This window comes from Schistocerca nitens, chromosome 4 (genome assembly GCF_023898315.1).
Source record: "Schistocerca nitens isolate TAMUIC-IGC-003100 chromosome 4, iqSchNite1.1, whole genome shotgun sequence".
Taxonomy (NCBI): Eukaryota; Metazoa; Arthropoda; class Insecta; order Orthoptera; family Acrididae; genus Schistocerca; species Schistocerca nitens.
The window spans coordinates 149,118,891-149,132,757 of NC_064617.1; the positions used below are offsets into that span (position 1 = coordinate 149,118,891).

Below are 13,867 nucleotides of genomic sequence, written 5' to 3' on the forward strand. Positions count from 1 at the left end.
ATTGAAGAGTTTCACAGTTTTGCATTCCTGTTAATTTTATTATATTAAATTTAGCATAAGAAAACAAAAATTGTCATTAGCAGTTTAATAATAATCAATTGTTGGCTTCATATTGTACTTGTGAACTTGTTCCACATCCTTGTGTATAGTCACAATTGAGTTTCAGAACATAAATGAATGAATTTTAAAACTCTCCATAACTTTCACTGATATTTCTTTTCTATTAAAATGCTGGAAGCACAAACTTATTACTAACTCAGCAACTTTGGGGATATGTAATGCAATTATGTCACAAAGTCATCAAACAGTCAGACTTTGGAAAAATTCTGCTTATAAATAACAGTAATACTAATTCGTGCATTGTATTATCAAATTTCTACTCTCATTAAAGAAAGCAATGAATATTTCTAAAATTAATTCATGTATCCATTCATTCATATTCTGTATATCACATCATGAATACCTACAGGGAAGTGGAACATAATGATATTTTTCCCCTGCAGCAGAGTGTGCGCTGATATGAAACTTCCTGGCAGATTAAAACTGTGTGCCGGACCAAGACTTGAATTCAGGACCTTTGCCTTTTGCGGACAAGTGCTCTAGCACTTGCCCACCAAAGGCAAAGGTCCCGAGTTCGAGTCTCGGTCCGGCACACAGTTTTAATCTGCCAGGAAGTTTTACACTAACATAGATTGCATACCTGCATGACTAATTGACTATTGCTAAATAGCTGTAAACTACTTGTGCTTAAAACTTCCTGGCAGATAAAAACTGTGTTCCAGACTGGAACTCAAACTTGTAACCTTGCCTTTTCCAGGCAATGCTCTTACCAAATAATCTATTTGAATACCGTATGTACTCGAATCTAAGCCGCACTCGAATCTAAGCCGCATCTGAAAAATGAGACTCGAAATCAAGGGAAAAAAAAATTCCCGAATCTAAGCCGCACCTGAAATTTGAGACTCGAAATTCAAGGAGAGAGAAAAGTTTTAGGCCACACCTTCAAATCTAAACAAAGTTGGTCCATTTTAATATGAGACACAATTTAGGTCGAATGAAAGACGATATAGCTTCAATAGTTTGGTTCGAGTCGTAAGCTTAGCAGTTAAGCTTTACCAGGTAGCCATTGCTATGCGTCAGGCGCTCCGTCCATATTTATACGGATACCCTTCCTTTCTTGCGTGCTTCGTCTGGTTTGAATCGATTGCTTATTTTGCTTTGATCTGATAAGTGCCGTTTTCTTTGTTATAGGTGTTTACGTCACTCTAAGCTGAAAATGCATTACTGTACTGCGTCATGCATTGATTGTCGCATTCTGATAGTGCGTGTTTACGGCCTGTCACCGCCCGCGGCATGGCTTGCTTTTGTGCGCGCTACCGCTGCTTACAATTAAAAAAAGAGAGGAATTGTCTCATTAGCGAAACAATGGCAAGTGACTGCTACTTGTTGTTAGTTACACTGCTGCTTTCTTTGATAATGATCAACAAGAACCAAATAATAGACTGCGTATGATAGAACATGTTCTGAACATATGTCTGCTTGTGTCTGTATGTGTGGATGGATATGTGTGTGTGTGCGAGTGTATACCTGTCCTTTTTTCCCCCTAAGGTAAGTCTTTCCGCTCCCGGGATTGGAATGACTCCTTACCCTCTCCCTTAAAACCCACATCCTTTCGTCTTTCCCTCTCCTTCCCTCTTTCCTGATGAGGCAACAGTTTGTTGCGAAAGCTTGAATTTTGTGTGTATATTTGTGTTTGTTTGTGTGTCTATCGACCTGCCAGCGCTTTTGTTTGGTAAGTCTCATCATCTTTCTTTTTAGATATATTTTTTCCACGTGGAATGTTTCCCTCTGTTATGTTTACAATAATAAATAGATATGCAAGCAAATACGTACCTGGAAATGCATATGAATGTTACAGGTGCATGGATACTACACACTGTGTTTCAGGGACTCTTCTATAGCGTAAAATGACCATTGCAATAGAAACTGCTTAATTTTTTTTAAAAGAGATCCTCATCCACTAAACTAAACACTTAATCTGTGAAGGGAGGGCATTAAAAATCTTACTGCCTGTGAAACGGACTCCTTATTGTACCATACTCAGTTTTGCATGCTGATAGTGGATACTGTCTTTTCTTTTAGTATTGTGACTATGATACACACATACACACTGCCTGGGAGAATATACAGGGTGTCACAGTACAAATGGTCAATTTTCAGGGATATGACAGGAATCCTTATTTGAAGCAAAAAGCTTTGTATGAATGTACGACCTGTTCTGAATGGTTACCGAGACATAGCACATTTAATGTCATACATTCTTGGGCTAGTAGCTCGCATGTATGTGTCTTACCCACCCAGCCTCTTTGACATTATGTTCTAGCCAAACCTACCTCATTGCTTTCAACCTCTTTGCTTGTGATGTGTTTCTACCACTAAACTAGCCAGTTGTATACGATGTGTTGTGAGTGATGTAGTGCGAGGAATTAAGAGTGTATCATAGGGTAGCAATGGTTTACTTTGTTCATCCACACACTACTTAAAATGCCACACATCTACACTAATAAAGAATATGCAGATATAGTATATGTTTACAGCTTCTGTGATAGTAGTGCCCCTGCTACTGTTGAAGAATACCACGGCACTTTCTGACACACCAAATTCCTGATCATAGACTGCTCACCAGAGTGTTTTTCAACTGAAACTGTGCAAGAAGCATTTTTAATGTTTTTGTAACTGTTATACATGTGTAAATCTGACAATGTTCAGAATAATATAGAAAATAAATAATAATTTACATTAAACGTGCTCTATCTTGGAAAAATCTTCAAATTATCATTCATGTCATATCCCTGAATATTGACTATTCCTCCTCCAACACCCTGAATATTGTGCAGTGAATGTGAGGATTTAAAGTTCCTTAAAAGTGTTTCTGCTTGAGGCTTTAGGGTGATCTCCATGTGAGATCCTTCTGTGCACACAGCACATTTCTAGGCTGTGGCTGATTTCTCTAAAACATGATTCCAGATGCCATAATGGCATGAAAATAATGATAATAAGCTGATTTAAGTGTTTCCATATTTCTGTAATAGCAAATGGTGTAAAAAGTGTACAGTGCAGAACACAGTCTTTAGCAAAGATCCAGGATTTGATTTTCCCAGTTTAGATTCCTGTCAAAATGGAAGCCCAGATATTTTGAAGTATCCACCCCAACTGTCTGATGGTCACCTGGTTTTTCTCTATTTCTTCATCTTTAGAGGCTTTGTGACACTGAATAAAGTTTATTTTACTGTAATTAGCAGAAAGATCTCTTGTATTAAACCAGTTGACAATATCCATAAAAATCTTATTAACTGACACGTTAAGTTTCTCTAATGAATTATCAGTAAGTACTATAGTTTCATTATCAAAGATGGTGAATTTACAATATTCTGAATTAAGAGGTAGACCATTAATAAAAAGAATAAAAAGGGGGGGAGGGGGGGGGGAGGCAGAACTGAACCCTGAGGCACTCTGCATGTGACAGTACCCCATTCTGATGATGCCCATACTCCTTCTCTGACTATTCAATACAACTGTCTTCTTTCTTTTAGGTACAAATTGAACCACTACCTTGTTGCAACACTTCTACCAAGGTATTTAGCTTTGTGTCCTCACAGCTTTCATCAGTACCTCTTTCCTGTTTACCAAACTTTGCAGAAGTTCTCCTGCATACCTTACACGAGTAGCACTCCTAAATGAAGGGCACTGCAGAGAAGGGAAATGGCTTTGTCACAGTCTAGAAGATTATTTCCAGAGTGAATTTTTCGGTCCACAACAGACTGTACATTGCCATGAAACTTCCTGCAAGGAATGGAGAAGGGGGGGTGGGGTTGAGGATGGGTAGTCATTAGCTGTGCCCACACAGCTCACGCAGTAAGGAGGCATTGCCTGCAAAAGATGAGATTCTGGGTTCAAGTCCCGGTCTGGTACACAGTTTTAATCTGACAGAAATTTTCATAATACTATATTCTCCACTGCAGAGCATCATTCTACTTGCACTTACTCATGTTAGATTTAAAATAGTGATATGTGATTTATTCATCTCGTTACATACAATTTTCAAATCACTTGATTTGACGTATAGGAGACATGTCGAGCTGCTACCAGCACTTTGAAAATAGCTGCTGCTTCCTCAGTTACATTAAACACATTCTGGTTTATTATGAACTGCCAGAATAGAAACCTCATAGGGCTCCATATTTTATGTTCCAAATTACTGAATCTAGCATTTTTCTTGAAGGTCAGTTTGTCAATTAGAACCTCTGCTAAGTGTGATGGAAGTTAAATCACACCTATGCTAGTGGGATGTTAATATTGGCGTAACATTTTAGTTTCCTGAACACAATTCTATGGGATACACAATCAAAGACTTTGACAAAGTCACAGAATATCACAGCAGCATCACATTTTTGTTACCCCCTATGCAACTTCGAATGCAGGGTTATATACAGCTTTCTCTATACAGAAAACTTTATACATGCCAAATTGATAGGCAGTTAACAAATATTGCTCAGAAAAATGACTCCATATTCCATTGTTGGCTGCTTTTTTGAAAATGTTTTGATAAGAATGGAAGGAGTGAAATGGGTATCTAATTACAGATGAGTGTCCTATCTCTATATTCATTAGTATTTTTGTTACTATGGCATATTTAAATTTTTAATGAAACAGGTAATGATTACAAAAATATCTCAAGTCTGGAACTGTAGGTCCAGAATATGATTTTACTACTCTTTAGGAAACACCATTATAGCCTAAAGTACTACTGGTTTGCAGCAATGTAATAATTTTTGCAGTTTTATTAGAGGTTATACTATTTTAACTAATGGCTGTTGGTGATGAACCCAGGTCAGTAAATCCAATGTATCCTTATTTGGTTGCTTATTAGCAGCTGGAATGTTTGCAGACAATGACAGGAAATAACCACTGAATTTGTTGGCCAGTCTTGTCATTTCTACCACACTTCCATGATGTGGTGATTCCATTTTATTAGCAGTGCTGTAGTTATTTGTTTTCTGTATAAAAATTCACCATGTTGTTTTAGGTTTACTCTTCCAGTGCTTTATTTTTATTCGCAACATTTGAGTTTCATTTTTCTGATTACAGACAGGAGGATTTCACATTATTGGCGGTTTGCCTCACAATTATGTGGTGTTCTGTGGTATAAGGATTAGCACTGCCAGTCACAGCTGAAAGATCCTGAATTGAATACACAGTAACCACCTCAGGTATTTCTATGGAAGAAATATGTGGTATGTGGCTCTCAAGACCAAAGGAGTAATTGTTTCAATTAAATAACTATCAAAACTGACACATGAACTGCAAAGATGGCATCAAACAGAAAGACCTACACCACTCTGTGGCCATACAAGATATCTTCCTCGATACACTTCAGTCTCCTGTGTTAACCAGACCTTATCCTTCCCATTCTGTCTAACTTCATATGTAATTGCTTTAGAAGAAAACAGAGCTCAGAGTGCTTACAAATAGTTAAATTTTTTATATACTGTTTTGTAATACTCACTTTAAGGCCAACAATGATTATAACTTTTTCTGTGGTATGTTTCTTTTTTGGTCTAAATCAATTACACACACACACACACACACACACACACACACACACACACACACACACACACACATACAGAGAGAGAGAGAGAGAGAGAGAGAGAGAGAGAGAGAGAGAGAGAGAGAGAGCAGTTACAATATCACGATACAAACAACTTTCAACAGGAACTTGCTTGTAAGCATATAACAGGAACAAAAAGTGAACAAACATACTTGAATATATAAACAGCAAATCAGGTCTAAACTAAAAAACACTGAAGACACACATATTGCTTAATATTGCATATAAGTAGTTACCTGGCCCTGATAAAACCATGATGCTTTTATAGCCTCTTCCACAGCAGAATTTAGGTCAGCACTGTCAAATACAACCATTGTTGATTTTGAATCAACCACTGTGAAAAAACCAAAGGGTTATAACTAACTTTATATTACCAGTTACAGATAAATACCCTAAAAACAAATTACTTTACAGAGCTATCATAACACCTTCAGAAAAGACCAAAGCAGAGGCAAGTTTTAACACAAAAATTATTAGTGGGTCCACAGTATATTGTTATCACTAAAGAAATGAATGTAAAACGCAAACAGAAACAATCAAACACCATTTCCATTTTTTGTACAATTTGTTTTTGTTGATATGCTTTCGCTTTTTTTACTTCATAACTGCACAATTTACTTAGGAAATAATTGCAAGCTGAGATACTGGATCATAACATTATTTAATGTTATTTGAAACCTTGAAAGTTACTGACTTTTCCGATTGTCGTCAAAAATGGTTCAAACTTAAAGAAATTATAAAGAAACTCAAATCATGCATTGCTAATATGTCATGATTTAAATAATGTATTTTGCATAATATAAATAGTAGTAAGGACACAGGTTGGTTGGTTGGTTGGTTTAAAGGCGGGAGAAGGGACCAAACTACGAGGTCATCAGTCCCGTGTTCCTAATAAAACAATGTCACAAGTGTGAGAATAAAACGGACAAAACATATAACACAAAACGGAAAGAAAGGAAAAGCCACAAGAACGAAGGGAAGGCAACGAACACTAAAAGGAACAAAAGATGACAAGAAAACAACAGAGAGACACTAGAAACAGAAGATAGTAAAACATGAAAGCAGATTACAGTGGCTGGCCAACCATGAGAATAAAATGGGAAAGTCAGCCACTCTGCAACACATTAAAGCCTCCACCCTAAAGCACTAGGGTGGAAGACACAGAGGGACGAAGGACATGCGCTAAAACCTACATTGTAGTATAAAACCCAATCTCATAGATAAAACATAAAACTAAAGCTGTTGTGGAGACATTATTGCCCGACATCGAAGGCAGGGTGCGGGGAAAGTTAAAAGTCTACCGCAGAGTGGCTAAAAGTGGACAGTCCAGCAAGAGATGGAGAGTAGGTAATCATGCATTAGCCATGTATGGCCAATGCGAAGCTGACAGAGGACAACTGATTCCCTGCGAGAGGCCTGCATGGAAGACTTCCACACATTCATAGTCTCCTTAATGGCATGCAGTTTGTTGTGCATTCTGTTATGCCATTCCGTCTCCCAAAGCCAGAAAACCCTGCAGTGGAAGGCATAACGTGGGTCAGCTTCAGAGATGCCTATCTCCAGAAGCAGTTTCTGCATCGCCTGTTTGGCTAGCCTGTCGGCAAGTTCGTTGCTGGGAATTCTGATGTGTCCTGGGGTCCACACAAACACTACAGAACGGCAGGACTGTTCCAGGGCATAGATGGACTCCTGAATGTACACTACCAGAGGGTGGTGAGGGTAGCACTGGTCGATAGCTTGTAGGCTGCTCAATGAGTCAGTACACGGAGAAATGACCCGCCGGGGCATGAGCAGATGTACTCAACAGCACGAGATATGGCCGCCAGCTCCACAGTGAAAACACTGCAGCCAACTGGCATGGAGTGCTGCTCCATATGTCCTCCATGAACATATGCAAAGTCTACGTGACCATTAGCCACTGAGCTGTCGGTTTAAACCACTTCAGAGAGCAGGAACATGTCAAGAATCGAGAAGAAGTGACAGCAGAGAGCGATGGGGTTAACGGAGTCCTTAGGGCCACACAAAAGGTCCATACGAAGCTGCAGCCAAAGCTTACACAATGGAGCCATAAGTGAACAGACTGCAAGTAGAGGTGGTAAAGGGAAGGACTCCAGTTTGGAGAGAAGGGACCGCACATAAACCACAATCGTTAGCCCCAATCTGGCCCGCCAATGCGGGAGATGGACTGCCGCAGTCAGTAAAAGGAGATGGTAATTCGGATGCTCAGGGGAACTATGAATGTGTGCTGTGTAAGTGGCGAACAGTTGGGCATGTCTGATCTGCATTGGAGGGACACCAGCCTCCACCAGTATGCTGGTCACTGGACTCATCGTGAAAGCTCCTGTCGCTAATCGAACCCCACAGTGGTGCATAGGGTTGAATAAATGCAATGCTGAAGGCACTGCTGAACCATAAACCACACTCCCATAGTCAATTTTAGATTGGACAAGGGCTCTGTAGAGCTGCAGCAGTGTACAGCGATCTGCACCCCAATTGGTGTTGCTCAGGCAACGGAGGGCATTGAGGTGCTGCCAGCACTTCTGCTTAAGCTGACGAAGATGAGGGAGCCAAGTCAATTGAGTGTCGAAAACCAGTCCTGGGAATTGATATGTCTCCACTACAGTGAGTGGATCTTCATTAAGGTAAAGTGCGGGTTCCGGATGAACGGTACGACGCCGACAGAAGTGCATGACACACATATTTGCAGCTGGAAACTGGAAGAAATGGGCTAGAGCCCATGCTGCACCTTGCTGATGACTCCCTGGAGGCGCCGCTCAGCAACAACAATACTGCAGCAACAGTACGAAATGCAGAAGCCGTCTGCATACATTGAAGGTGAGATGGAGGGTCCAACAGCTGCTGCTAGACTGTTAATGGCCACTAAAAATAGAGAGACACTCAATACAGAGCCCTGTGGGACTCCATTCTCCTGGATATGGATGGAACTATGGGAGTCACCAACTTGGACATGGAAAGTACGGAGCGACAGGAAGTTTAGCACAAAAATTGGGAGTGGTCCCCGGTGACCCCACTCATACAATGTGGCAAGGATATGATGTCACCAAATCATGTCATATGCTTTACGCAAGTCAAAAAAGACGGCAATCAGGTGTTGCTGTCTGGACAAGGCTGTTCGGATGGCAGACTCGAGGGACACAAGATTATCAGTGGTAGAGCGACCCTGGCAAAAGCCACCCTGATATGGAGCCAGCAAGCCACGTGACTCCAGGACCAATCCCAACCGCTGACATACCATACGTTCCTGCAGCTTACAGAGAACGTTGGTGAGGCTGATGGGGCCAATAGCTATTCACATCAAGTGGGTTTTTACCGGGTTTGAGCACCGGAATGATGGTGCTCTCCTGTCATTGCGATGGAAAGACACAATCGCTCCAGAGCAGGTTGAAGATGACGAGAAGATGTCACTTGTAGTCAGATGAGAGATGTTTAATCATCTGGCTGTGGATGCGATCAGGCCCAGGAGCTGTGTCGGGGCAATGTGCAAGGGCACTGAGGAGCTCCTGCTCTGTGAATGGGGCATTATAGGATTCACTGCAGTGTGTAGTGAATGAGAGGACGTTCCCTTCCCAACACCATTTGAGTGTGCGAAAGGCTGGGGGGTAATTCTCTGATGCAGTGGCTCGAGAGCAAAGTGCTCAGCAATTGTGTTTGTGTCGGTACATAACTCACCATTTATGGTAACACCGGGGACAGCTGTTGGGGCCTGGTACCCAAAAAGACGTTTGATCTTTGCCCAGACTTGGGGAGGTGACGTGTGGCACCCAACGGTGGAGACATATCTCTCCCAACACTCCTTCTTCTGTTTTTTGATAAGGTAGCAAACACGGGTATGGAACCTTTTAAAGGCTATGAGATACTCCAGGGAAGGGTGCCGCTTATGCCACTGTAGAGCTCGCTGACGCTTCTTAATTGCTTCAGTGACTTCCGGTGACCACCAAGGCACTGCCTTACGCCACGGGTATCCTAAAGAGCGAGGGATCATGTTTTCTACCGCAGAAACAATTGTGTTAGTCACATGCTCAACCATCAAATTGATGTTACCGTGTGGGAGAGATTGAGCAGTGACAACAGAGGTGGAAGTTCCCCAGTCCACCTTGTTCAAAGCACATCTGGGCAGGTGTCCATGTGCCTGATGTTGGGGCAGTGACAGGAAGATGGGGAAGTGGTCACTACCACACAGGTCATCACATGCTCTCCAGTGGATAGATCAGAGAAGTCTTGGGCTGCAAATTGATAAATCAATGGCTGAGTAACTATCATGAGCCACACTGAAATGTGTGGCAGCCCCAGTATTTAAGAGGCAGAGGTCGAATTGCGACAGTAAAGTTTTGACATCTCTGCCTCGGCCAGTAACAAGGGTTATGGGCATTAAAATCTCCCAGAATTAGGAAAGATTTAGGGAGTTGAACAATCAGTGCAGCTAATACATTCAGGGTTACTGCACCATCTGGAGGAAGATATACATTGCAGCATATGAAGGTTGTTGAGTGTGGACCGGTTACTCCTGTAATCAAAATTGCAGATCTGAAGATGGTTCTAGAGGAACTGAAACCGGTCATGTGAATAAATATTTTGCACTCAAGACAGATTATAAGTAATATTGCATAACAAGTGATTACGGTATACCTGCAGACATTATGTCTGTTTTTGCAAAATATACATTGCAGACAATTATTTCCTGTGTTGTCCTTATTCTGACAGTCACAGCTTCAAGAGGGGTTTGAAGGGACACATGTTCACTACAGACCGAGTTTAGGACATAAACGCAAACTCCACCTGACACTCGATTATAGTCGCTACGGTTCCTGTAATATCCCTTATAGCCGCGGAGGGCAGGGGTCCGCATTGCTGGGAACCAGGTTTCCTGGAGGGCAATGCAGATAGCATGTGTAAAGCTTAACAGTTGCCATAGCTCAGCCAGGTGGTGGAAAAAACCGCAGAATTTCCACTGGAGGATGACATCATGAGACTGGGACGGCATGGAACATTCAATGAGGCAGTTTACGCCTCAGAGTCACCTGCTGCCACAGATTTATTGCCTGAGCAGTCTATATCCATTGTGTTTGAGGGTCTGGCGAGATCTAAGTCCTCAGCGGACACCAAAATCTCCATCCCCATCCTCAGCCGCAGAGCTTGCAGTTAGTGGTGGTGTGGGTGCCACCGCAATTTCCTTGATCTTAGGGGTTTTCTTATTGGATTTCTGTCGCTGCTCCTTGGGTTTCCCTGGTTGGGTGGATTTCACTGACTCAGTCCCCCCATGAACCATGGACCTTGCCGTTGGTGGGGAGGCTTGCGTGCCTCAGCGATACAGATGGCCGTACCGTAGGTGCAACCACAACGGAGGGGTATCTGCTGAGAGGCCAGACAAACATGTGGTTCCTGAAGAGGGGCAGCAGCCTTTTCAGTAGTTGCAGGGGCAACAGTCTGGATGATTGACTGACCTGGCCTTGTAACAATAACCAAAATGGCCTTGCTGTGCTGGTACTGCGAACGGCTGAAAGCAAGGGGAAACTAGAGCCGTAATTTTTCCCGAGGGCATGCAGCTTTACTGTATGATTAAATGATGATGGCGTCCTCTTGGGTAAAATATTCCGGAGGTAAAATAGTCCCCCATTTGGATCTCCGGGCGGGGACTACTCAACAGGATGTTGTTATCAGGAGAAAGAAAACTGGCGTTCTACAGATCGGAGCGTGGAATGTCAGATCCCTTAATCGAGCAGGTAGATAAGAAAATTTAAAAAGGGAAATGGATAGGTTAAAGTTAGATATAGTGGGAATTAGTGAAGTTCGGTGGCAGGAGGAACAAGACTTTTGGTCAGGTGAATACAGGGTTATAAATACAAAATCAAATAGAGGTAATGCAGGAGTAGGTTTAATAATGAATAAAAAAACAGGCATGCGGGTAAGCTACTACAAACAGCATAGTGAACGCATTATTGTGGCCAAGATAGACATGAAGCCCACGCCTACTACAGTAGTACAAGTTTATATGCCAACTAGCTCTGCAGATGATGAAGAAATTGATGAAATGTATGATGAGATAAAAGAAATTATTCAGATAGTGAAGGGAGACGAAAATTTAATAGTAATGGGTGACTGGAATTCAAGTGTCAGAAAAGGGAGAGAAGGAAACATAGTAGGTGAATATGGATTGGGGCTAAGAAATGAAAGAGGAAGCCGTCTGGTACAATTTTGCACAGAGCATAACTTAATCATAACTAACACTTGGTTCAAGAATCATAAAAGAAGGTTGTATACATGGAAGAATCCCGGAGATACTAAAAGGTATCAGATAGATTATATAATGGTAAGACAGACATTTAGGAACCAGGTTTTAAATTGTAAGACATTTCCAGGGGCAGATGTGGACTCTGACCACAATCTATTGGTTATGAACTGCAGATTGAAATTGAAGAAACTGCAAAAAGGTGGGAATTTAAGGAGATGGGACCTAGATAAAATGACTAAACCATAGGTTGTACAGAGTTTCAGGGAGAGCATAAGGGAACAATTGACATAAGTGGGGCAAGGAAGTACAGTAGAAGAAGAATGGGTAGCTCTGAGGGATGAAGTAGTGAAGGCAGCAGAGGATCAAGTAGGTAAAAAGACGAGGACTAGTAGAAATCCTTGGGTAACAGAAGACATATTGAATTTAATTGATGAAAGGAGAAAATATAAAAATGCAGTAAATGAAGCAGGCAAAAAGGAATACAAACGTCTCAAAAACGAGATCGACAGGAAGTGCAAAATGGCTAAGCAGGGATGGCTACAGGACAAATGTAAGGATGTAGAGGCTTATCTCACGAGGGGTAAGATAGATACTGCCTACAGGAAAATTAAAGAGACCTTTGGAGAAAAGAGAACCACTTGTATGAATATCAAGAGCTCAGATAGAAACCCAGTTCTAAGCAAAGAAGGGAAAGCAGAAAGGTTGAAGGAGTATATAGAGGGTCTATACAAGGGCGATGTACTTGAGGACAATATTACGGAAATGGAAGAGGATGTAGATGAAGATGAAATGGGAGATATGATACTGCGTGAAGAGTTTGACAGAGCACTGAAAGACCTGAATCGAAACAAGGCCCCGGGAGTAGACAACATTTCATTAGAACTACTGACGGCCTCGGAAGAGCCAGTCCTGACAAAACTCTACCATCTGGTGAGGAAGATGTATGAGACAGGCAAAGTACCCTCAGACTTCAAGAAGAATATAATAATATCAATCCCTAAGAAAGCAGGTGTTGACAGATGTGAAAATTACCGAACTATCATTTTAATAAGTGACAGCTGCAAAATACTAACACGAATTCTTTACAGACGAATGGTAGAAGCCGACATCGGGGAAGATCAGTTTGGATTTCGTAGAAATATTGGAACACGTGAGGCAATACTGACCCTACGACTTATCTTACAAGAAAGATTAAGGAAAGGCAAACCTATGTTCCTAGCATTTGTAGACTCAGAGAAAGCTTTTGACAATGTTGACTGGAATACTCTCTTCCAAATTCTAAAGGTGGCAGGGGTAAAATACATGGAGCGAAAGGCTATTTACAATTTGTACAGAAACCAGATGGCAGTTATAAGAGTCGAGGGACATGAAAGGGAAGCAGTGGTTGGGAAGGGAGTGAGACAGTGTTGTAGCCTTTCCCCGATGTTATTCAATCTGTATATTGAGCATGCAGTGAAGGAAACAAAAGAAAAATTCGGAGTAGGTATTAAAATCCATGGAGGAGAAATAAAAACTTTGAGGTTTGCCGATGACATTGTAATTCTGTCAGAGACAGCAAAGGACTTGGAAGAGCAGTTGAATGGAATGGACATTGTCTTGAAAGGAGGATATTAGATGAACATCAACAAAAGCAAAATGAGGATAATGGAATGTAGTCGAATTAAGTCAGGTGATGCTGAGGGAATTAGATTAGGAAATGAGACACTTAAAGTAGTAAAGGAGTTTCGCTATTTGGGGAGCAAAATAACTGATGATGGTCGAAGTAGAGAAGATACAAAATGTAGACTGGCAATGGCAAGGTAAGTGTTTCTGAAGAAGAGAAATTTGTTAACATCGAGTATAGATTTAAGTGTCAGGAAGTCGTTTCTGAAAGTATTTGTATGGAGTGTAGCCATGTATGGAAGTGAAACATGGACGATAAATAGTTTGGACAAGAAGAGAATAGA

General features: G+C 41.4%; 1 protein-coding gene across 1 annotated transcript in view; it reads right to left on the reverse strand.

The window, feature by feature from the left end:
* LOC126252791 (putative aldehyde dehydrogenase DhaS) overlaps nucleotides 1–13,867 on the reverse strand; it is a 196,872-nt gene that overhangs the window by 64,102 nt on the left and 118,903 nt on the right. The window contains exon 6 of the mRNA XM_049953727.1: nucleotides 5,908–6,005. Within this exon, the coding sequence (XP_049809684.1) occupies nucleotides 5,908–6,005 (98 nt within the window). The remainder of the gene's footprint in view (nucleotides 1–5,907; nucleotides 6,006–13,867) is intronic.